The sequence below is a fragment of the Armigeres subalbatus genome, chromosome 3 (genome assembly GCF_024139115.2).
Source record: "Armigeres subalbatus isolate Guangzhou_Male chromosome 3, GZ_Asu_2, whole genome shotgun sequence".
Classification (NCBI taxonomy): domain Eukaryota; kingdom Metazoa; phylum Arthropoda; class Insecta; order Diptera; family Culicidae; genus Armigeres; species Armigeres subalbatus.
Genome location: NC_085141.1, coordinates 92546048 through 92572825, shown reverse-complemented (window position 1 = coordinate 92572825; position 26778 = coordinate 92546048). Strand labels below are relative to the sequence as shown.

Sequence of the window (26778 nt, the reverse complement as noted above, 5' to 3'; positions counted from 1 at the left end):
CAGCAAGCGTCCTGCGAATCGCGGGACGCCTATCTGGCTTGCGTCACTGGCTTGAAAATGAATCCTCCAAAAGTGCTTTTCGGATAGATTTTGACCCAAAAAAATTTAAAAAATACATGTAAAGGTTGTATGAATTGTAATAAATTAGTATTTTTTAATTATAAATGATAAATTGTAATAAATTAGGCCTCCACGAGCATTAACCGACAATGAGCGTCATTTTCATACGACGGCAAACTTTGTTCGATCAAATCGGTTTCAAAAGTGATTTACAATTTGGGATTTTTGATGAACAATCAATGCTTAAAAGATCTTTTAACTTTGTCTAACAGATTATTGTTCTAAATATACGGTGTGGGTCATGACCAAGGGTCAAATTTTACCATATACTATCAAAAGTAAAAAACGTGAACCAGAATTTTATTTGAAGGCTCAGCAAGTGCTCCCTGTAACACTTTCGCATTGATTGTTTATGATCGAACATACTAAATATAAAGCACTTACATTATCATAATGAACTGTGATCGAGACCACTGATAATTATTAATGTTCATCGCAGCTTCCTTAATCAAAACATCGGGCACAATGTCAAACAAGATCCTCAAGAATTTATTATTTCTCAGAAACCACTTATTATTCATCTGGTTTTAACCAACAACAAAATAACAATGACATCATCACTTTTCAAGTCAACTAAGCAAATACTAATCTGCACCAGACGTTCACGCAAAATCCCAAAGTACACAAAACGCCCCCAAAAACCTTAATTTTATCTCAAGCATACCGCTGACTCCTCGTAGTCGTCTGTCTGCAAATCGCATGCCGTAGTGATAAGCGAAAAGTTGCATTTTTTGTCACGTATAGATATTTTGCCGTCTTATGGTTTTGACTCAGCTGGGGCAAATCCTTTCCAAATGTCTCTCATTTTCCCACACACTGCACTGAGATAGGCATCGTGGCATCGGGGGGTAAAGAGACGCTGCAATTACTCTTTCGTTTTTACCTGCACAATATTGCATTAGTCTGACCCTCGAGGAATTTTCAAGAACCCAAACATATGATCGAGCTCAGAGGGTCCCATAAAAATGCAGGTCGTTTGTTTCCTCAATCGGTTGTACACAATAACACAAACACACCGATGTGGACGGCTGGAAGAAAGCCATTGGTCCCGTTTGGCTGGGTCGCCACCTTTCGCCTTTCGTCAATTGTTCCTCAGTTATAGTTTTACCTCGGTACGAAACGGTAGTCTTGGTGCGAGTGACTTACGTGACGAGGGGCAAGAATTTCTGAATAGTTTCATATTGGGGTCCAAGAAATTTATGAATATGGTGCAAACGATGAATGAGAGAGTGGTGTGACCGCCGTGTGGCAAACAAGTTCTATTAAACTGCATTGTAGCTAGTGATCCCAATCAGCCAAGGTTGACCGACAACTGAGTGCGCGTAATGGTCGATGACGAAAAGTGCACCTGTCCGGTTGAATATGACCTCCGCCGTATGTGCTAGAGTGGTGTTTGTACTGGCCCTAGTGACGGTTGATAGCGTATTGATTTCTCTGCTAACGGCTGCTGGTTTGATGCTGAAACTGAAGATGATCATCACAGTTGGAGTGGTAGGTTTGTTTCCAGGAATCGTTTTTGTGAATGAGATTGTGTACCTACCATCTGTGAATGAAAGAAGTTTTGATTGATGTATGACAATTATTATGAATTGGATGCTTAAAAGGTGGATTTACCAGTTAGTCGTGGTACATGTTTTGAATAACATCGAATGTTTGCTGCAACGACATGTACGCTTGTAATTTGTAATGGACATTGTGAGCCTCTCCGAACTGAAACCAATATCCGGATTTCTATCGGATAACGTTACTTTATATAGCTGGATATTAGAGAATTCAATTCATTTTGGGCTGTGTCACTTGAATTTGTTCGAAATTCACCCCATAATCAAGCATCTTCTCTTCTTAGTTGCCATTACATCCAGCACTGGACATTGTCGCATCAAAGCTTAGTGTTCATTATGCAATTCCACAGTTATGAACAGCGAAGAATATAAGTCAAGTTACTATTTTTGCATTCGTTTATCCTGAGGCCAGTGTTGTAAAATGTCATTGGCATTCATTTTTATATATTCCTGTGAACTATTCTCAAGTATCTTTCATTTACATATCTCCTACATATTTCCTAATTTTGATTTTGAATTCTATAAAAAAAAATGTTGCGCGTGAAATTATATCCCATCTATGATTTGTTCAGCAACGCATCGAAATTGTTGTTGCAAAATGTAAAGTCCAAGTAGGGTAACCGAACAACAATTTCTCGATTTCTGAATTAAAATCAATGCCACTGCTAATTCTGTCCTTGGCTTCAAAAAATAAATTTGTTCTGCTTTTGTTTGACTATAGTTTCCTGGTCGAAGAAACCGATACTTAAATGATATTTATATGGGATCAGTTTGTTCAGTTCCTGTTCTATTCGACTACCAGCTTCGATCCGCTTCAAAAAAGACTGAACTATTTTAGAACTGAGGATGATTATTTGAGCGTCCTATGGGAAATGTTACAGAGTTAAAATACTTCACTATCAACCCTCTAGTTCCCAAGACCGCGGGGTATTTTGATGTTTTTTTTTGTAATTTTTAATTGATCAAATTTCTAAAAGTTTTTGATGTTGATCAATAATATAAACTTCAATGCATGTTTAAATGTGGTTTCAAGTCAATTTTCAAAACTCTACACATATTGAATATTGAGTAATATTTTGTTCATCCGTGTTTTCGCTCGTATACCTTTGAAAAGTGAAATATTTGTAGTTTAGTATTAAACTAACCTTATTCAATAGAAATTCAAAAAAGGTCGATAGATTCAAGAAACTATTTGATTGGATAAATAACTTGTAAAACAAAATTCTAATAATTCAAAGTGTGAAATTGATAAAATCGCGAATTAAAAATTTTTAATGTCCAAACCGTGTTGAGATCGATTTTAGAAAGCAAATTATTGATTTTGAGAGGAAACAAAAATTTGGGTTGTAGGGGGTTAAATTTATTTCCACTTTACTATTTCATTTACTTCCACTATAATCACTTTGTATCAACATATACGTATTTTGTTTTCTACTTGAAAACTTCTTCAGTGTTTTGTTATCGACTGAAGAAAACAAAACAGTGAAGAAGTTTTCAAGTAGAAAACGAAATGCGTATCTGTTGATACAATGTGATTATAGTGGAAGTAAATGGAATAGTCTTTTAACTCCACTTAAGTCTTTTAACTCCATCAAAATGAGCACATGTACACAAAAACTGCATTTTTTCTTCTGCTTATCATTTAATGTGACGTTTACTGCCAGCATGTTTTATGCTTTCCCCAGAAACTAGAACTAATATGCTGAGCAATGCTGGCTGCAGATCGAAAATCCGTTGATTATACACAGAGATATGGCCATACATCCTAAACAAATGTCACTTTCGCAGAACACCCGAAACCTGTAACAAATTGGCCAGAGAGATTTACAGTCCTCAAAATGTATCTTTAATAAAGATCCTATATTCATCGCCTTGGGAAAACATGAATTTTGACACCAGTATATGCATGGTTCCATATAGTACCGAAATCAGCCCCTCCTGGAAGGCCCTTGGAACTAGGGCCTCCATTCTCGGGGAGGATTTCCCGGGATATGGACATTAGTTTCCCGATTTTCCCAGGAAATATTTTTACGGTTTTTTTTATTTGATACAAGTATTGGTCTTATTAACTTAATCTAAGGTACTGATCTATTATATTTTTACTAATATTTGCTGATGGAGGAGATGTCTTCTTCCAATATGAGGGATGCCACCGGGCTGGTAGCGATAGGATCACTACGACGTTTTTGCGCATTATTCTACCATTAATCATTAAGTGCGTGTTGGCTCTTATTTCAGACGACAGAACGATCGCGCGATTTGCCGAAATTTTGTGTTTTGCATTGCGCGGCCGGTAATAAAGTTAATTTAGTTCAGTGCGTGTTGGCTCTTGTTTCGGACGGCAGAACGATCGCGCGATTTGCCGAAATTTTGTGTTTTGTTTTGTTTTTCCCTTAGGACGGTTCGTAAGTAAATTGATGAATATATTTTATTATTTTTACAGCAAACGCTCTATATTGTCGAATAGAGCTCCCTATTATTCACCTTTCCCACTAAAACAAATCTTCCTTCCCGAGACATCTATGAAGGTAGTATGGGTTCCCTGCATCTTCACTAGTAGATGTTGAACTAACATTCCTTCCCTTCCTTCCGTGATTGTAAGGACGTGGCCAGGTGTACAACTGCTACTGTATAGGAAAAGGTACTAATCCCAAGTACCAATTTGCGACAATATACAGTAGATTGCTCAATTCAAGCTCTGTCTGGTAGGGGAGCGGGTGTCGCGGGAGAGGGTTCTCTTCGTCGACTTCCCCTCATTTGAATGGAGGTGACGGGCAGGGAATTTCTTTGCAGTTTGTCACCTCAGAATGCAAGTTCGCATTGTTTTCCTTCGTTCTGAGGTGATAAACCACAGAGAGATCTGCTTCTTGTCACTTTTGTTTAAGGGAGGGGAGGTCGACGGGGAGAGTCCTCTCTTGCGACATTCGCCCTTATTCCGGATGGAGCTTGAATTGAGCATTGTATAGCCACCCACGATTTGTACAATTACATATGCTATGCTATGCTATGCTATGGAGGAGATGTCTTCTTCCAATATACGAAGAAATTTTTAAAATTGTTTAATTAAATATTGTTTATTTAAACAAATCAAAATCCTTTTCATTTCCCTATATGAAGTCATGCATAAGTAGAGTTGTATGACTTGTTTGATGCAATCCTGAAGCGTTTAGGTAGAGTCAGAATAAAGCAATAATGTTTTTGAGAACGCAGATACTTGTGCATAGCGACATGTTTCCAATATCACAGATCTTTGAGTACTATATCGATTAGGAATACTACGTCATATTCCAGAAGGCGACAATGAGCCTAAGAGTAGATCTCATCAGGACACCGCACACCTTACGCTTGAATCTGCTAGAATCTGCAAAATAAAGATGAAATCTCCAAATTCTCTGGTGCACAGGAGATAATGCTTTTGGACATGGACGGCAAACTTCTTAAGAATCTTCAACAATTCTATGTTTATATGAGGCCATATCCACTAAAAGTGAGCCATATTTTCATTCTCAGTAATTAGGTATACGCTGTGAAAGTCGTTCATGTCTATGTTTCGTATTTTTTTAGTCCATATGCTTAACTCTTCGGTTTTTGCCTTTCTCGTACAACAAAGTTGTACCGAAAGGCTATCATTTCACTCCAAAATCGAACTTTTTATAGAAGTCTCGGAGATCCATGATGTTATATACCAATCGACTCAGCTCGTCGAGCTGAACAAATGTCTGTCTGTCCGTGTGTATAAGTGTGTGCACACGAAAACCGAAAAATATTAGCCACTTTTTTATATAGTAATTCTTAACCAATTTTTTCGCAACAAGTTGCATTCGACAGGGGACAAAGCCTTGTTGATCATTATTGAATTTGATAACGATCGACCATTGCGTTTAAATGTTATTAAGAAAATGGAATCGAACTATATAAGCGCCTTATAAGGTTGGTGTATTGACTAAATGCGAAAAAGGCAGTATCACAACTCGGTGAATTAAGTTGGGTTTTTATATCTAAGCATTTTTATTATACGTATTCATGATTTCGAAAAATATCTGCGATTCAACGCGTCAGCTCATAATCGCTTCCGCATGATGAGATATGCTTTTCATAAAATTTTCTGCTAAATCGGACAAAATTTCCAGGTGGCTAAAATAGATTGGTTGATGACCTCTCAGACTTCCATAAAAAGATAGGAATACTTAAATTTTATGCTACAACATGGAGCTAAAGTATACGGCATACTTGAATAATTTTGTAATTCATCCTAATAAAAAAATACCAGAAAGGCAATAAGGAAAGACTAAGTAACATAGGGTAACCGGCGGTAATGTTGGCCCTGGATGTAACATTGGCTCTTCACGCAAATTAATCAATATTTCAGCGATAATACGTCGATTTGTAGGGAGATATTAACCACTGCTTCTAAAGAAAAGAGTATCAAACACATATCTGCTTCATAACTCTAGATTTATACACTTATTAAACTATTACAAGCATTTATCTTGCGTGAAAAATCACTTTGACTCGGTTTTTTAGCAGCCATGTTTCGTTGACTTATGCAGGCTGGCTCTACTAGAGTTTTTCTTTTGCCCAATAAAAGAGTTTTATGAATGAACATACCTGCTTTCGCACAACAGATGAATGGATAACAACCACACTATGTCAGATATCATTTTTATTTCACAATTTCCATTAGTATAGCGACAAAATTAACCAAAACTTTTTTGGACAATACTGGGGGCACCCGTAGCCAAATGGTGGCATGTGCTTTCGATTTGTAGCACTACGTTAGTATAGGTGAAACTCTAAAATCAAAACATTCTCACCAATAACCCGTACTGGAGAAAATAACCGAAAGCTGCAGATAGAATATCCGATGCTTGCGATTAGGTTGCAAAGAATTTTTGTTAAAACAGGTTAATCCACTCAGCGGTTAAGTTTCATTCGCAAATTACATAACGCTAAACTCAACCCACACCAAGCCTCTAGTAATGCTTCATGTATGGTAGGATTCTGAAATTTATAAAGTCCTTAACGCTCAGACAAGTACCCTCCCACAACCTGAAACAGCATGTAGTTTGTAAATGGGCCCTCATGATGCTTTTCTCGAATCACGATATAATCGCTTTCATTCGCAGAACATACCAAAAATAATTGCCTACCTTACGGCTTCCAAACACGATTCAAGCAAAAGCGTTTCAAGCATCAACCCTTCGTGGTTCGATACACCATTTTCTTCATAATTTCGCAAATAAATGATTCAATAAGTGTAAGAACATTTAGTTTTATCATCTTTCGCACGAATCCTACAAACATTTTCCCATTTAATAATGGAAAGATACAATGGATCGGATGTTTCATTAGATAAACTTTCAACGTCATTTCATGTGAATAATTTCAAGTCAAATTACTTGACAAATACCTTCATCATAATTTAGATTTATTATTGCTTGGAAAAAGTTTTTTGATCTGAAAAATTATACCGAAAAAGTATTCTTTCAACTCGGGAAGTTGAAACACGTGAGAGTTTTGAGAGGATTCACAACAGCTGATCGATATAGAGGGGAGTGGAATCAAACGCACGTACCAATCATAAAACTTCAATGCAGGCAGAGTTAAAAACAAGCATCCAATAATTTTATTTATGAATAATTGTGTAATAATATCAGGTAGTTGGCACAGTTATAACTGTTTATGCACAGTACAAAGCAAGGAATTGCCTAGAATAAGTTTTACAATTGGCTTTCTTTAGTAGTGCGTTATGCATCATCCCCACCTAAAGCGTTGTTTACGTTTTGGAAAAAAGTTTCTTGGAGAGTATCGCAAGAGCGAGAGCAACACAACTGCCATGGTTTCAACTAGCAGTAAATCTCAAAATTATGCGGCAGCTAATAATTAACGTATGCAATTTGTTTGAAGGTACAACATGAGGGCTAGAACATGTAGCCTTTTTGCAAGTGCAGTTTTTAATACAGTTTTCATTTTTTTAAACTTCTACACTTGCAAATATGGTAAATATTTGGGAAATAAACGATTCATACAATAGTATTTTCGTTAGCATGTCCTTGGTAAGCGTGCTATTGAGGAAATCTGAAACGCACTCTCACAGTCAGTGTGGTAGTATTTTACATGCAACCAATTAGAATTCACGCTCAATAAGATGATTTGATTTTCTCTATTTGTTTGCATGCTGCCTTTATTTAACGCAAGCAAAATGACTGGTACTATAAACAGCAACCCATCTTTATCTCTCGTATGTTCGAAATCAACACTCACTCGTCCCAAGTGGGCTGAAAAATTATCCACATGATAGGGACAAGGATGCCGACCTTTTGTCCATTTCTCTCGAGACTTTCGCTGGTTTAAATGAGATATTGCGGACATTCATCGTCGTTTTTTGCTATTTGGCGTCAAAACCAAATGTAAGCAAGCTGGCTGGTGGAATAATTCTGGTTGAAAATGCAATATAAGAAGATTTATAACGATAAATGTGCTCAACCGTAGCATAATGGGCCAAGGTTTGAGCCGTTACCCCTATTTGAAAAATAAATTGACAAGTTTCTTACTTTTGTAAGTAGGAATTTTAACATTGAGCACGCAGTAGTAAATCTACTTCAAAACAGTTATCATAATAATTTTGAATACATCTTCTTCTTCTTCTTATTGGCATTACATCCCCACAGTGGGACAGAGCCGCCTCGCAGTTTAGTGTTTATTAAGCACTTCCACAGTTATTAACTGCGAGGTTTCTAAGCCAAGTTACCATTTTTGTATTCGTATATCATGAGGCTAACACGATGATACTTTTATGCCCAGGGAAGTCGAGACAATTTCCAATCCGAAAATTGCCTAGACCGGCACTGGGAATCGAACACAGCCACCCTCAGCATGGTCTTGTTTTGTAGCCGCGCGTCTTACCGCACGGCTAAGGAGGGCCCCAATTTTGAATACATTTCTGTCGATTAAAACGCTCAAATTTATTTCCCGGGATCCGGGAGTTTTCGATTTTGTTTCCCGTTTCCCGGGAAGTTGATTCCCGGGAAAACTGGAGGCCCTACTTGGAACCTGCTATAAGGGTGGCAGTGGACACTATCATTCTGGAAATGTTTCTGAAATCATCAGACGCAAAGCCATGAAGTTAGATACTCATATTTGCATTACTCCGATCTGTTATCATTTCATCATGTTCCGGGGACCGTTATTACGGAAAAGGCCATATCTCGCTTAACTTTTCAAAAGGACCTAAGTAACATTTTTTTCATGAATTAATTTGAATAGTGCAATCAACAGAACAACATGAAAGCTATTGACTGCAGTATTCAAATTAATTCATGAAAAAAATGTTACTTAGGTCTTTTTGAAAAGTTAAGCGAGATATCTCTGCGTAGTTTTGATGGATTCTTGATCTACAGCCACCATTGATCGGCATATTAGTTCTAGTTTTTGGAGAGAGCATAAAACATGATGGCAATGAACGTCACATAAAATGACAAGCAGTCGAAAAATGAATCTTGAACATACCCTCGGAAAACCCGGAACATCTCCGGTGGCCAAGGACCAATCTCAGGTTTTGCAGAGGAACAGGATACTACAGTGTCCGCTTCTGATGGTCCTGGTTTTATTAAAATCGGATTATTCTACGCAAAGTTATGCTGATTTGAATTTCAACATAATTTTACCTATCATAACCTTTTTGTCTAACCCATGAAAATAAAGCTGTTAATTACGAAAGAATCCGTGGAACTCATGAGCCTTACATTTAATACATTAATAATCCTTTCTAGATCTCTAAATTTTCTCAAAATGTCCATACACCTTTCCAAAATTATAAAACTAAAGAATCTTTGTTACAATGACAGAAAAATCTACAAAGTGTTCGAACTTGGTGAAAGTATTAGGACAAAACCTTCATTCGCACTCATAACGGAGATGGCATTTAAGAATTATTTTTTTAATTCTCACATGGTCCACAAATCTTGTTTCATTTAATTTTTAGACAATTTTCAATATCATATATCCTTATTAGAGATCCTATAGGGCACTGCACGGACTGCTTTGTCTCTTTTTCGCTGCAAAAAAATTAGAAAACAACAAGGCCAGTAAACGCTGTTACTTTTGTTAGCAAACGCTTCCAGCACTTGCCGCAGCGCAAAATGTTGAAGCTTGTATATGACTTTGCATTTGATAACAATTTGGAATATGTTTGTCTGTCCACTATAACAGTGTTGAAATAAGCATTACCACTGAAATAAAAGTGCAATACAAATAGGCGGAACACGATACATAAACTAGATAACTCCTACTCGCGAAAGTAAAACAAATTGTTTATTCGATGAAACTTTTCATAAAATCTATCTCAATACCTCTCAACCTCGTCTCAATCTGCAACAATAACAACGTTCATTTGGCTCACGTTTTGACAGTTGTCAATGCTCGATTGGCTTACAATGGCCGCTTTCGCATATCTCTCATTATAGGATCCCTAATCCTCATAAGGATCATCAGAAAACTTGGGTGTGCCTGCCTGCACGGAAGCTTGGAAATACCCATTAAGTGAGTTTCATTCACCCATTTTTTGATCAAGTACTGAAATGTCACAAAATGGGTATTTTTTAATAATCAGAAAAAGGGTACTTTAGCCCCATTCCAATATAATTCTTCCCGTAAGAATAATGGGTGAACAGTACTCGGACGTATTTATTGAAACGCTGCCATTTTTTCCTGCTGTTCAAATAACATTTTTGCGAAGGCGAAAAAAATGTAAATTTAGTCACGAATTGAATATTTTCGTATCTTGGAAGTGCTCAAAAACCACCAAAGGTAAGTTTAGACTAATTTACTTCGAGGAACCATAAGTAGAATCGGCAATGTCATAATTTTTTCATCGTTGCAGAAATTGTACGTGCAATAATTTTTGCATCAACTACATGAGGCGCTGGAGTTTTGGATTCACCGGAACTTGATTAGGAGTATTCAACCTATCATAGCCTAATCCGAGGCTTAATCGGATTTGAGTGATGTCGGTAGTTCCGGATTTTGTATGCTCCAGGATGAAGCAGCTGCAGCCGGAAGACTGGGATGAAAATATGGTTGCACAGAGAAGCATCCTCATAAAAGTATATAAATAAGGATTCCGTCTAATGTAAAATGTCGAATGAATAAATATTCTCGTTTAATTTTTCTTTTAAATTGTATGATCTGTTTGTTGAAATCGTTAAAGTCCATTAAAATGCAGAAGAAAAACAAATCGGGGCAACGGGTGATTTTTACGCATTTATTGGTTTGAGCTGACGAGTTAAAAATACCCATTTTGTGAAGTTTCATTCGAATACCCATTAATGGGTAAAAGCGATTTACTCATTAAATGAGTTATGCCGCTTTTCTTCATAATGGGTACGAAAGTACCCATTAATGGGTACTTGCAGGCTTCCGTGTAGGTAGATTTGGCTTCACTCTTTGCGTAACTCTATATATAATAGACTCTGTTACTTACATGTCATCAAAAATGTCATTGAGAATTTTATTGTTGTCATGGGCAGATAATAAGGTAACAAATTAGCGTTGATAATGGTAATATTAAGAAAAACAAAACCGTAAAATCGAAAAATGTCAAAAATGGCCTCCATTAGCAGCAGTACTAAAACGCTTGTAAACAATGTTTTCTCGAATTTGAGCAAAAAAAGATTTGAACTTTTTTTTTAACTGAGTGTAAAAGCAGACTATTTGTTGCTTTCATATGATGAAAATCAGCTTTCAGAGTGTAATTTCTGTCTCAAAGAAAGCAATTTATGTAAAGCTGTTTTAGCAAGGAAACATATTTCAAAATGCTGAAAACAAGGAGAGCAGAAAAAATCTGAAGATAGATTATCCGGAAAGAGACAAGGGACATCTGCTATTTGGCCTTTCGCTCCACAGCTCCACTAAGCGTTTCTTTAAACTTCGAGGAATCTAATCAAAATGTGTATATGTATCACGTGGCTAGCACAAGTAAATTTCCTACAAAAGATAATCCCCAATCGGAAATTTCCTAGGCCGGACTGGGATTCCGACATTCGAGAAAATAGCACTTTGGGCAATATTAACATTTATGTATGACTGGTCTTAATATTCGCGATGGATTCCATGTATTTCCATTCCATATAAAGATCCGATTTGATCGGAATAAAAAAATGCCTTTTCATCAATGGCGAACTTTAGTGAACAAGGCAAAACAGTGACTTATTGACATGAACACAATAACCGAACTGAAAAGTTGTCTAACGGAAAAAAAATTGATTGTCGAAAGCAACTTGTGGCGATGGCAAGCAATCGGATAATGGTCTTAAAAAATGAATAAGATTTTTGTCCACATACATCATTCACGCACGCAACTTCAGGGCAGTCTATCCTGTCTTGAAGCGTTTCAGCAACGTCCGTTGCCCGTGCAATGTGCATCCGCAGTTGTAGACCTTCAAGATTAAATAATTGATAACGGCTGCTGTAACTGGGTAACTGGAATGGATCTCGCCATGGAAGCAACCGAAGAGCAAAACGAATGAAGCGGCGTTGAAAAGATTCAATTCTAGCCGATCCGTTCTGGTAACTAGGATACAAGACAGCGAAACAGTATACCAGCATAGATCGAACCAGCGAACAGTACAGTTAGTTCAAGCAATAAAGATCGGTGAAGCCCTTGGCGATACGAAAACTGAATCCCAATATTTCCAATGTTCTAGAGGCCTTCTCAATCACATAAAAGACATGATGCTTGAATGTTAGCTGCGTATTGCGCCAGACGTTGCATTACAGTAAATTATTGGCTGACGTACACGGGTGAAAGAGATCACTCTATATTTGCTAGGATTGACAGTGTGCACCAAGCGGCATATGAAAATTATGGACAAGAACAGCTGCCTTGGGAATCTTACCATACTGATCAAAGCAACGGTGGATTGTGTGCAAAACTGTGTGAAGATTTCTGGCGAACACTCCAGTTCTTTCGAATCGCGCTGGGGACTAAGACAAGGTGATGGACTTTCGTGCCTGTTGTTCAACATTGCACTAGAAGGTGTCATGCGGAGCCGCGTGTAACAGCCGGGGTACGATTTTCAACAGATCCAGCCAATTTATTTGTTTTGTGGATGACATGGACATTGTCGGCCGAACATTTGAAAAGGTGGCAGAACTGTACTCCCGCCTAAAACGTGAAGCAGCAAAAGTTTGACTGGTGGTGAATGCATCGAAGACTAAGTACATGCCTGTGAGCGGAACCGAGCGCGACAGGGCCGGCATGGGAAGTGGTGTTACGATAGACAGGGATACCTTCGAGGTGGTCGAGGAATTCGTCTACCTTGGATCCTTGCTAACGGCTGATAACAATGTTAGTCGTGAAATACGAAGGCGCATCATCTGTGGAAGTCGGGCCTACTACGGGCTCCAGAAGAAGCTGCGGTCAAAAAAGATTCACCACCGCACCAAATGTGTCATTTACAAGACGCTGATAAGACCGGTAGTCCTCTACGGATATGAAACATGGACAATGCTCGAGGAGGACTTGATGAGTATTTGAGAGACGGGTGCTTAGGACCTGGGAGGGAGAAACAGATACGAAAAATGTGTGTGTCAAGCCGAGCCGAAATCTAGCTGTTAGTGTGAGCCGAAAACGAAACTCTCGGCAAGCAAATTTTTGAAGGCAATATAACAACAATAACACGCAAAACAGAATTTAGTCATTTCATGTGGCGCCTACGTTGATTGTTTTTTCTTATTGAAAATTTACTTGATGCATGACGACAGTATATACTTGATTTGATGTGTAGTATCGAGAGCTCCCTCCCAGCTTAGGACCATCTTTGGCGGTGTGTGGCGGCGAAGAATGAACCACGAGCTCGCCCAGCTTTACGGCGAACCCAGTATCTAGCCGGTACCCAGTAAATCCCTACGATGGGCAGGGCATGTTGTAAGAATTCCGGACAGCAACACTTTCGATCCGGCAGGTACGAGACAGCGTAAAGCACAGCGAGCGAGGTGGGCAGACCAGGTGCAAAACGACTTGGCGAGCGTGGGGCGCATTCGCATGTTATCTGTTTAGATGTAAACTAAATAAATAAATATAGATAGGTCCCGTATAGACAACATCCGTTTGTGCTTTCTGCACACTCATAGAAGTATCGAGATGTGGAATAAAATTTGACTAAAATAAGGAATTAATCAGGCATTGCAAACCATCCCATCATTCGATCTTTTGAACAAAGATACTGATGAAATAATGGGATATCGATCTTAGTTATCTATCCGCTCAGTAAACAAAGTGCAATGTTCGTCATGGAGAAACATTTTTTCACAGCTTTTGTTGTAGCAACACCTCGCAACGCGAACAAACCTCGAACCGCGCTGGCTATCCGGATCATCATCGAACGCTCAAATGATAATATCTTTCCAGAGTGCTCTTCGATTAGGGATAATATCTTTGCACAAGCAAATGCAATATTTGCTCTATGTTTCTTTAAATAAAATCGAGACTGTTTGTTTTCTTTGACTGCAGCACTTTTCGGAATAGAGCGAAATAATGTGTTGGTGAGCACATCAAATCAAACACACGATAAAAGATAACACGCACAATTATATGTGATTTGATTTTAGCGAAACTACGAACAAGATATCCGGCGTTGGCATTTATTTTAAAATTGTGTTAAAATACAAATGCTTCTATTCAGATTTTACACAGACCATGAATTATATCAAAAGTAATAGTCACACCGTAGTATTTTAACCCTTAAGTGGCTGACAGGCCCGTCTTCCTTGTGCAACTTCAATACTTTCCCAGCTCATCGGAAAAAATCACAAGAATTCCAGTTCCGACATAGCGCATTTCAACCATAATTAATTGCCTACTTTTAGGGTATTATCTATAGGCCTTTTCATGTGACACTGCCGAGATTGCACTTGTTTATAACCACTGAACAGGCCCGCAAGTCCGAAGCTGTCACTTTCATAGAAGAACTGGCAATTGACGATAAAATTAGCTGTTTTTAAACGTCTCGTGAAAAGGCCTATTATTCAACTGTGAAACGTAGTGAATGAGGTGACTTCAGCTGCCAGGACAGTGCCGCCCATTATCTAACATATGAAAACTCACGAGGTGGAATATATTGTTAATATGCTATACTATCTTTCGTTTCACTAAAATTGATTAATTCTTTATTTTTTACATTTGAAATTCATTTAGAGATGGTAATGTTTTTTTTCACTATCCAGCTTTCCACGCTCGCCATAATGGCGGATCCCATAAAAAGTTTGACATTAACTGCTTCCAAACACTGAACTGAAATTTTCATCTAAGTAAGCATGAATGTTTCTGATACCAATAACAGTCAATGTGTTTATTTATTTGCCATCAATAAGAAAACTCATACAGGAATACCAAACTTTGGATAACTATTCTGGTTTATGTATTACTAATTCTCACTTCATTCCAGATATTTGGATACCATTACAACTCATTGTTTCGTTCACAAGACGTCTCCTTCTATGTACTATAAACTACGCATATTTTTGGAACGGATTTGGTGACATTCATTTGAAAATCGAATCGGAAGTTAAATTCAAATCTGATGGACATACGCTTTTATGGAAATAGGAAGAAAGTTGTATATTCTGAAGAAATTTGATTAAATTAAAATGTGCCATTTGTTAGTAATTGTGTGTGCTTTGGCATAAATTTTCAATTTTCTACTTCGTTATCGCACGTTATAAAGCTCGTTATCTGAATAGGCTATTAGGTTAGACATGTTTAATCTTACCATTCTGGTCGATTGGTCTTGGGCAGGCATTGCAATATCATCTGAGCACTGGATATTATCTTTGCTTGTGCAAAGATATTATCCCTAAGATATTATCATTTGAGCATTCAATGATGATCCGGATAGCCAGCGCGGTTCTAGGTTTGTTCGCGTTGCGAAGGTGTTGCTACAACAAAAGCTGTGAAAAAATGTTTCTCCGTGACGAACATTGCACTTTGCTTAATGAGCGGATAGATAACTAAGATCGATATCCCATTATTTCATCAGTATCTTTGTTCAAAAGATCGAATGATAGGATGGTTTGCAATGCCTGGTCTTGGGTCCCTTTATTGGGTACATGCGAAGAGCAAGATGCGAACAATATTCCTCTGATTCTACGGACAGTGACTATATAATAAATAGAGCTCGTGAGACACTCGGCTCCCGGTAGATGGTTGTTAAACGTTTTTGAAGTGGATAACTGAAGTTGTGACTCGACCTCCTAGTCGTAATCTGCATAAGCCTGGAGCACTCTTTGGTTAACTTCAACGCAACTCTATTAAGATGGCGATACTTATAAATTGTTGGCTAAAATTTTATTCCATAACAATGCTACTAAATGCTCCTTTTCCTTTAAATTTCATACAGTTCCGAGTGGGATACTTTTGTATCGGATTGTATCGTTTCTATATAGCAGTAAAGATTTCAACGCAATGAAACGGAACAGCGATAGTAAAGGTAGGATTTGGCAGTTAGCCCATATATTTTGTTGTCAAACCCTGATACCGTCGACTGTCCAATCGGAGCTTAAATATTTTTCTTTTCATATTGCGGACGCCAATATGTTTTATGTTTCGGACCAACAGTATATTTTGGTTTTAGGTAAAAAGCTATTAGAACACCCATACTCATGTTGTAAAGATTCGAATGTATTCAAAATGTGCTCTCAATACCAGATTCAAAATCACTTATAACTGTTAGATAATTAAAACAATCCATCAAATAATTGTAGGACAGCAATGAAACAAAATCTGCATGAGTTTTTCATTTCAAGGGCCATCAACCAGCTGTTTCCGCTCTTTGCTACTGACATTTCATGAAATAGTGAACCCAAACATAGCAAATTTCTTCCGTCTTTCGCTCATTGGTATGCTTAGATTATTATTGTATTGCCTTACATTTCAGTATCTGAAATAGTTAAAAAAAAAAATGTATTCAAATCTAGAGAAATATAAAAATAATCAATTTGGATACTCCTATACAGATTTTCTTGTTGACGGAAAAATAACAAATTTGAGGTTGTCGTTGGAGACGAATAACATCAATGCATGCTTAGATGAAAATTTCAGTTCAGTGTCTGGAAGCAGTTAATGTCAAACTTTTTATAGCATCCGCCATTATGGTGAGCGTGAAAACCTGGATGGATAATCGAATCACCAGAAAAAAAAATATATCTGCATTCAAATAAAGAAAACTTTATGTTTTATTTTATTTGCAGTGGGGTAGTTAGAAATTATTGAGGAAAACCCCTGATTAATCCGACAGAATCGCATACGCCAAGCGATAGAATCGCGTCACGTGTGTTTAGGGGTCTCCAATAGCCTTGCGAGCAAAGGCGTAGGATTGCTAATCCAGAGATGGCGAGTTCGATTCTCGGTTCGGTCTAGGATGTTTTCGGGTTGGAAACTTTATCGACGCCCTGGGCATAGTGTATCCACAGATATAATTATCAAAATGTTGGGGTTAGATTAAATTAGTACTCATTTTATGGTTCCAGTTTACTAAGATGACGGTACCCAGTAAAATAAAGCAACGCTTCAAAATAAATTTGAATTGTTCTAATTTTCTACAGTTGTCATGGTTATCGTCCTGGTTGTTTATTTATTTTTTCCTGTGGTTTGCCGATGTTCATGGAACATGGCCTAGCCAAAAAAACAATGGATACGTTGCGTTTGCGTTTTGTAATCCGTTTGATTCGTTTTGTACTAAAATACAAAACGTACGCAAAACGGATAAGCAACCCACAATGCATACGGTTTATGACAGTTGAGCAGTTAACATTTTCTTATCGCTGTTGAGTTCCAAATAAGTTATTACGGAATGGATATATGTATCTCTGGCGCTCGAGATTTGGAGCTTATATTTATTTAGACAAGTTATTAAAGTATTCAGAAAATTTGAAGGAGAATTAAAACTTATTTTTTGGACATTGGAGGATGGAGGTTAATTAAAAATCGTGATTGATCCTAGGCAAGTTTCCCCACAAGTCATTCCACGAATTTCTTGAGAAATTCCTCCGAGAATTCCTTCGCAAGCTCCTGCACAAATTCCTTCATAAAATCCTCCTAGACTTCCTCCGAAAGTACCTCAAGATATTCTTCTGAAGATTTTTCCAGAAATTCCTTCGGTAGTTTTTCCAGGAGATTTTCCACAAAATCCTCAGAAATTCCTCCGAGAGTTTATCCAGAAGTTTTTCCGTAAATTCTTCTAGAAGTTCCTCTAAGAATTACTCTGGAAGTGCCTCCAAGTATTCCTCTAGAAATGACTACAAAATTTCCTCCGGAAGTTTCTACAGGATATCCTTCAGAAATTTCCACATGAATTATAAATAGTTTATTTAAAAATATCTTCGAAAATTCCTTCAAGAATACCTCGGGAAGTTTCTCCAAGAATTTCTCTGGAAGATCCTTCAGGAATATTTCCAAAAATTACTCAAAAAATTTCCTTTAGAAGTTTCTATAGGGGGTCCTCTTCAAATTTCTACAGGAATTCCTTCGGAAGTTATTCCAGAAACTCCAGAATTTCTCCCAGGAAATGGTCCGGAAGATCCTCCAAGGATTGCTCTGGAAGTTCATCCAGGAATTCCTCCGGAAGCTCCTCCAGCTATTCTTCCGGAAGTTCTCCAGAATTTTCTCCGGAAGTTCCTCTAGTTCCTCTCAAAGTCCCCCAGGAATTCCTCCGGAAGTTTCTCCAGCAGTTCCTCCCGAAGTTTCTTCAGTAATTCCCCTGCAAGTATCTCCAGGAATTCCCCCAGAAATTCCTCAAACATTAACTTCGGAAGTTTTTATAAAGATTCCTTCAGAAATTCCTTAGAAATACAAAAAATCCTCCGAAAATTCTTCTAAAAAATCCTCCGAGAGACCCTTTCTGGGGGAATTCCCCTGGAACTGCCTCCAAGAATTTCCTCCGAAAAGTTTCTCCAGCAGTTTCTCCGAAAGTTCCTCGAGGAATTTCTCCGGAAGTTCCTCCAGGAATTCCTCCAGAAGTTCCTCCAGGAATTCCTCCGGAAGTTCCTCCAGGAATTCCCCCGGAAGTTCCTCCAGGAATTCCTCCGCAAAGTTTGAGATTGTTCAAATGGTGCGGACAGGTTTGCGGTTTACTTTGCATTTAGTACAATCCGCAAACTCATTCCGGAAGCATTGTGCGTTGCTACGTTTGACTGCATGTATTCAAACTAGCTGTCAAATTTCCGGATTGCCTTCCGGATCCATTGTGTGCCGGCCTTAACTCTTAAGGTTTGCGCAATCCAGTGCATATTCTATTACGATACCGAAAATAACTTCGTTGGATTATCTCACTGTGTGTGAAACACCTTAAGGCTGCTGTAAACCAGTGTCACGGGATTTGGTCCTTCATGTATTTTTCTCCGATTTGTGCTACGTGGACGCCCCCTGTTTGGTCGGCAACATCGAACTGAAGAAACGCGAAAACCTCAGTAACGTACAAAAAGGACGAAGCTCCAGTGGGAGTACTTTATCTAAAATAATTTAACTATTATTCGGCGGTCGAATTTTCAAAAAATATCGAAATAGCTTTTATTTCTGGAGGTGTGTTTAGGCGGCTAAATATCTGGCGCTCATATTTTGTTGCGAATAAAAATAAGCGGAGTAGATTTTTTTATGAGCAGTACAATATAATTGCAATTTTTGCTTTTAAAAGTCCTGATTTATAAAAATTATTAATTGTTTATGGAAATTTTGCATTGTTTGTGGAAATTTTATATTTATTTATTGCTCATACCCTGATTTCTTTATTGACAATTTCCTAATTTTTTAGGAAATTTTTTTTAATTCTTCGTTAAAAATTTCATTTTGCTTTTGCTAAAAAAATATCGTTGAGAAGCTGTTTGAAGGGACAATCACAGGAGGCCAGCAATTGTTTTTAATATGTATGGCATAATTTGTCACGGACGGAAAAGTCCACTGGATACTTGACTGGATAGCGATTTGCTGAAAATCAGTTAAATGGAAGCAAGCAGAAATTCGATGTGCCTTTTCAAAAACGCGGGCGGAATGTCGTCCGGACCTGAATTCATGGATGATTTTAACTCACTGTGAGTTAGCTCTACGGACGGATCATCTCTGCTTCTACTAAATACGTAGCCCAAGTGGTCCCGGTTGAGCGAACGTTGTTAGCAGTCTCGGCGATTATGACATCGAGAGATGACTTCATGACTGCTTTTAAATTGTTAAACATATGAACAATCGATTTGTTATAATTATTGAATTCGATTCAACGCATTTGATTTTTGATTTGTTCTATGGGATTGCAAGGTTTTCCCCTTTGCGCGTTTTTTTCACTTAGCTTTCCAATTTTTTCCTTTTCTCCGTAATACAAAAACTTTCAATCAATACCAGTGGAAATACCAGGGAAATCTATATATATAAAAACCAATCTATGTATGTATGTTCGCTAACTACTTCTGAACCACTTGGCCGATTTCAACCAAATTTGGTACAGACATTCTCTATCCTCAGAGGAAGTTAACAAAGGGTGGGATGGTCATGTAGAAAAGGGGAGGGGTGGTGGGAGGGGTTTTGTTCAGAAAACGAACAATTCTGTGTAACTTTCAACTCCCAGGACCGATTTCAACCAAATTTGGTACAGACATTCTCTATCCTCAGAGGAAGTTAACAAAGGGGTGGGATGGTCATGTAGAAAAGGGGGAGGGGTGGTGGGAGGGGATTTGTTCAGAAAACGAACAATTCTGTGTAACTTTCAACTCCCAGGACCGATTTCAACCAAATGTGGTACAGACATTCTCTATCCTCAGAGGAAGTTAACAAAGGGGTGGGATGGTCATGTAGAAAAGGGGAGGGTGGTGGGAGGGGTTTTGTTAAGAAAATGAACAATTCTGTGTCACTTTCAACTCCCTGGACCGATTTCAACCAACTTTTGTACACATATTCACTACGAGGAGGTAATCATATGGGAGGGATTTGGGAAAGGGAGGGGTCTGGAGGGAGGGGTTTTGTTTAGAAAACGGGCAATTCAAAGTAAATCATGAACCCCTGTACCGATTTCAACCAAATTTGGTACACACATTCTACATCATAAGGAAAAGATAACAAAGGGGATGGGATGGTCATTGGAAAAAAGGGGAGGGTATAGGGGAGGTGTTGTCTTTGGAAAACGAGCAACTCAGTGTAACTCCCAACCCCAGGACCGATTTCAATCAAATTTTGTACACATATTCACTATGAGGAGCCGATCGTACAGGAGGGAAATTTGGATAAGGGGGGTAGGGGTCTGAAGGGAGGGGTATTGTTCAGAAAACGGGCAATTTAGTGTAACTTCTGAACCCCTGTACCGATTTCAACCAAATTTGGTACACACATTTTCTATCCCTAGGAGAAGATAACAAAGGGGGTGAAATGGCCGTTGAGAAAAGAGGAAGGGTAAAGGGAAAGCGGTTGTCTTTAGAAAACGGGCAATTCAGTGTAACTCCTGACCCCAGGACCAATTCTAAGCAGATTAAATGATTAAATCATTCAACTCTATGGTTAAAGATTATGATTAATGAATTATAATTTTTGAAAATGATGACTGATAATGATTAATGATTAAATTCATTTTTGACAATAATTAACGATTATGAATAATAGATGAAAAAACCGTTGGATTATGATTAACGATTACCGATCGTGATTAAATGTTGACACACTATGTGTATGGTTAATGATTAACGATCGATATGATTAATGATTGATGATTATGAATGATCAAATTGCATAGTGATCCATAATCGAGTAACCTTTATTCCAAATTTTAAAAGGTATGATAATTATATGATAATGATTCAAGATTAATAAATAAAAGCAAGGTATGCAATGATCCAATGTTCCAGCATAACTTCTGTACCCCTTGCCCGATTTCAACCAAATTTGGAACAAACATTCTTTTTCTTAAGAAGGCGAAGATGACAGGGATCGATCAACTCAACACTTCATCGAAATCATGGTTTGCCCAGAGAAACTAACTAATCGGAGAGTAAATCAATTTTAGGCGAAACGAAGTTCGTTGGGTCTGCTAGTAAGAAATAAACAAACAACACGCGCTAAAAAATGCTACTAGTAGGATGAATATCTGATAAAAAAAAACTTCGAACAACAAAATCAAAAAAATAATTTCAATTCTTTCACTAGAAATAATTAACCTGTTCCAAATTGACATCGTTGTTGGCACCTGAATTACCAACTTGAACACTTCCATTCCGATGCTGTCGAGAAATCATTTCAAGCCTCATTAGTAATATGATCTCTTTTTGTTCGTAAGCTGTCTCACAAACCGAAAAAAAGAGTACTCCGATGTCAGACCCAGATTATGCGGCGCTGAGCGGAGGCGACTGTTCGCCAACCTACCCTTGAAATTGTAATCCATCAACAACAGATAAAAGAGCATTCCAAATAAACAAGACGTGACGAAGTATGCGCACATTCCTCGCGGAGAAGATATCTATATAGGTACCGCACGTTAATCCACAAAGTGCATTAGCAGACCAATAATATACCGTCCCAGACGGAATGCTAAAAAACGGAAGATGACAAAAGCGGATTTACGATAAGGCATTGCCGTAGTTGTTTTTTAGTCTCGTTCCTTTTCATGTTATCTTCGTTTATCACTCGGACTCTTCCTGTTTGCGTGCGGGAGGCATGGCAAAACACTTCTTCCTGTTTTACGACAGGGGTCTCCGCATGGCGACCTGAGGAAGCAAATAGCATCCTGACCGTCAGGTCATAAATTAAAAGATTGTAAAAGTGCATACCTTCGGAAAGGTATCGCAATGTTGCTATGAAGTTAGTTGGCCTTGTTTTGATCATCACGGCTTGCATCCGTTGCCAATCGACAACGATGCTGTGGGAAAGTGCGTTTGTAAATTAAACAAATTCGTAGAATTAGCCCCCGCAGACGAAATTCGCAAGGTGATAATTACTTTTTCCTTTCTTTTTAGCTCCGTTATACGGGAATGCTGGAAACGGTACGGATACGGCGAGCCGGTTACAATGTGCGGCTCACGTACGAAGAGTTCATCCAGCTGTATCGAATACTGCTGCCGAAGGGGTTGATCAGCTCCCAAAAGGACGTGCGGGACTTTATGAACACGATGGACCTGAACAAGCAGCACTACCAGCTGGGGCTGACCAAGATCTACATGCGAGAGTCGCAGAAGATGCGGCTGGACATATGCCTTCACACGAAGATCATAGACAGCATCATCACGATCCAGCGGTGGTTTCGGTCGATACTGCAGCGGAAAAAGTACTGCCAGTACCGGAGTGCGGCTTGTACGATCCAAACGTACTGGCGGTTGTATGTGAAGGAGAAGCAAGCCAAGTTCTTGCGCAAGTTGAGAACCGATGCTGCCACCATTATCCAGAGTACGTGGCGAGGATACTCGGTGCGGAAATGGTACTCCAAACTGAAGTCCGGAGTGCAGGTGATACAGGCGAGGATACGAGGGAACCAGGCACGCGATCGATTTAAGGTGACGCTAAGCAAGGTATGTTTCTTGGGAATACTCATAAGTATAACAATGTTTACTAAATGTGGGGTAATGTACTTATGCTTATATAAACAGTTTTAAAACCGGGGTGTTATTTGTAGCTTTGAGGCTAATTGTTTTGTAGCTAATTATTTACGTCTTTAAACAAATTTTAATAAATTTCCACATCAATTTAACCGTTGCAGAAACTTCAACGAGAACGTGCCAAACTACGTTCGACGCAAAGCCTTCCAGCGGCAGAACGGTCGCTGGAGAATTCTTTCGACACGCCGGAGATTCAACTCCACAAAGCGATCGTCGGAAAAAAGCAACCTTCCCCTCCGGTTGGCATCAGTTTCGAATCGGCCATCGACATAGTGAACAAGAATCGAGCCTTGTTCAGCGATAATAGCCTAAGTAGTGCGGATTTCATCGACGACGACGACGATGATGAGGACGAAGACGACGAGGACTGCTACGAGGACATGGGTCTTGTGGACGATCCGAGCTACGTTTCTGCGGCCTTGAGGCACGGAGCGCTACTAGAGAAGCATACCAGCAGTGGGAGCACGGATAGTGAGCTGTTGGAATCGCTCTACGGTAGCAGTCAGTCGCAACAACAGCTTGCCGCAAAAATACCACTTCAACGGCAGGACGATGTGTTGGATCGACCAATACGGAAGTACGAAATCGAGCGAGCAAGCAAAAGTACATTTGACGACGCAGAACTGGCCAAGTATCGCTATGAGCGAGGACTCAGTTCGATGGGTAGTGGGTCCAGTAGTGGCAAAATGCCAGTACGACGGGTAGATTCGGGACCATCGCCGAGCCATCGGCTACGGTATGATGCCTATGGCAGTAGCGGCCCTGGTCTCAGTAGTGGAATGATTCGAAATCAAAACCACAGCAATAATAGTTTTAGTTCCAGTAATGTTGAAATCGTTCTTGTAAATACCGGTTTAGATAGTCTCTCTTCTTCAGTGGCCACTCCCGGAATTGCCAACAGCGGTAGCAGCGGTAGTAGTCCGAATGCACCTACCGAACAGCCACCGCAAAAGCTTCCTCTCCAGCGGAATCTCAACCGTAACACAATGAGTCAAACGCAACAACAATCCAGTACCACACTCAGTCGCCGGGAACTCCTCTGTAGAAGTCAAGGCGACGAAATAAACTCAAATTATCATCTACAACATTTGCAGTCATCATCCCTATCGCCATCGCTGTCTTCAGCCAATTATCAAAACGTCCAGTACGCATCCTCCCCCGCAGCAGCATTCCTCCAGCACCAACATCAGCAACAACCGCATCCTTACAACAATAACAATAACAACAATACAATAAAATCCTCCAGCAATTCCAACGCCAACAGCAACAGCGGCAGTAGCAATAGCCTTTATAATTACGTTACTCAGCAGCAGCAACCATTCATCCCACCGGTGGCTCAAGGCAACCTGCCGCCCTCTCAGCGGGTATCCAGCAGCTATCCCGACGACTTTGCCCAAAACTACTACAACACTACTACTCCAAAGGGTAAGCTTTTCGTCGTTAATTTTCAAATATTCCACAGATGAAGTAAACTTTTTTCTTTTTCTTTTCTAAACACAGGCAAAGCAGCTGCCCTACTCGGTACAAAATCCGAAGACTCCAAGTATGCCGGTAGCAAAGACATCGATCTGACGTTATCGAACACAAGCTCGGGAGTGATTGTACCGAGCAAAGCGCGGCGTATCAAAACGAATCTCAGTGATGATTTCTCCTCCAGTGGAAGTGGCGTCGGTGTAGGGGGTTCATCCGGTCAAACCGGACTCAGTCGACGGGGCGCCATCGCTGGCATGGATACACTCAAACGGAGAAATTCCGATCCCACCAATAAGATTCCGTTGCTGGAAGTGAACCGGGGGAACGATATGTACCAGTCGAGCACTCGAATAAATATAGCGGGGCATCAATTCCGCAAGGTTCAGCGGATCAACAAGGCGGAAAAGTGTGCCAGTTGTCAGGAGAGCGATTCTTTCGTGAACGAAGGCTATCGGTGTTTGGACTGTAAGGTGCTGGTGCACACCAAGTGCATCCAGAATGGGGGCATCAAGAGTTTACAGTGCGCCGCCAAACGGTCCAAGCGGATACGAACGGGAAAGCACGATAAACACGCCCCAATCGGGGCGAGCACTCCGAATTCGAAATTCTCAGCCACCCGCGAGTACACCGACTCTACGGATAAGATTATAAGCGATGCCAAAGAACTGCAGTTGATGCAGGATTTCATCACGCAGAAGATTTGCAAGATGGAGAGCGACTGCGAGAAGCCATCGGAAGGTGACCGGGTGTTCAAGCAAGCGCTGCGCGAGTTCAAGGACAACCTGGTGGCGCAGTACAGCGTGGCGCACAAGCAGAACTCGGACTTGCTCAACATCAAGTATCGGGATCTGATCGCTAACTTCGAGCAGGTCATCGAGACGACCTCCGGGCGGAACAACGACTTTCCGCTGACGATGGGCGTGAACGCGTTCCGGGGGTTTATGAACGAGTTTATGAACTCGCGCGAGACGGAGAAGCCGAAGGCGAAGCGGAAAAAGGACAAGAAGCGGAAGCACGACGAGCACACGACTTACAACGGTGAGTTTTTGCAAGTTTTAGAAAGTGGGTTTTTAATGCAAATTATTTGATTTTTGATTTTATGAATCACTGATACGGATATTTAGGATTACAATTGCTGAAATATGTTGTTGTTGGTCTTTGCAGGCAGCTTAATCTTATATCGGTTCTACTACGAAAGGCCGAATCACAAAAGGCCGAATCACGAATGGCCGAATTACAAAAGGCCGAAAGCAAAAAAGGCCGAATGCACTAAAGGCCGAAACCACAAAAGGCCCAAAGCACAAAAGGCCGAATTACAAAAGGCCGAAACCACAAAAGGCCGAATCACACAAGGCCGAATAAAATCGGCAGACCAAAAAAGGGAACCGGAGCGCGCGCGCTCGCTCCGGTCCACTTTGTTGGTCTGCCGATTTTATTCAGACTTTATTCAAATACTTAATATAATTTAGAATATGCAGATTATTTTATGATTTCTCAGTGAAGTCTTGTGAAGTCAGTTTCTTTTAAATTGGGAGAAAATGATATGCATTGAGGAACACCGCATTACTGCAAGTTATACAGCTTTTGGTCAAAAGCATAATAATTGAAAAAAGTCTATTTTGTTTAGCTTCTGATGTCGCAATTAGATCATGAGTAGTGCGCATCATTAGCACAATGCTCAACCATGCATCATGAAGCGCACAACTCCTGTGAGCCATGAATCCGGTGGAATTTAACTCGGGCTCTTGCATTAGATTTGGGAATTTAACTTTTCCCAATACTACTGATAATGATTACTACGTCAGCAAACGAAGAAAAAAGAGAGCTCTTGGATTACTCCGTTACTTTAAAGTGATAATATTTATCCGTATGTTCATGATTCATTACTGCAATGAAGATTGATCTATTATGCAATATATGTACCGGTGCCAGCGAAAGTGGTACATGTTACATTGAGTAAATTTTACAAGAGACGCATTTTCCCGAAAACTTCGAAAATAAAATTCAA

At 39.4% G+C, this 26778-nt stretch overlaps 1 protein-coding gene across 11 annotated transcripts in view; it reads left to right on the top strand.

Annotated features, from left to right (window-relative positions):
- Positions 1-26778, top strand: part of LOC134227009 (unconventional myosin-IXb-like) — a 261892-nt gene that overhangs the window by 220164 nt on the left and 14950 nt on the right. For all 11 annotated transcript variants that reach the window (XM_062708183.1, XM_062708188.1, XM_062708187.1 and 8 more), the window contains 3 exons: positions 22662-23210; positions 23399-24722; positions 24798-25808. In XM_062708183.1, coding sequence (XP_062564167.1) covers positions 22662-23210; positions 23399-24722; positions 24798-25808 — 2884 coding nt within the window. The remainder of the gene's footprint in view (positions 1-22661; positions 23211-23398; positions 24723-24797; positions 25809-26778) is intronic.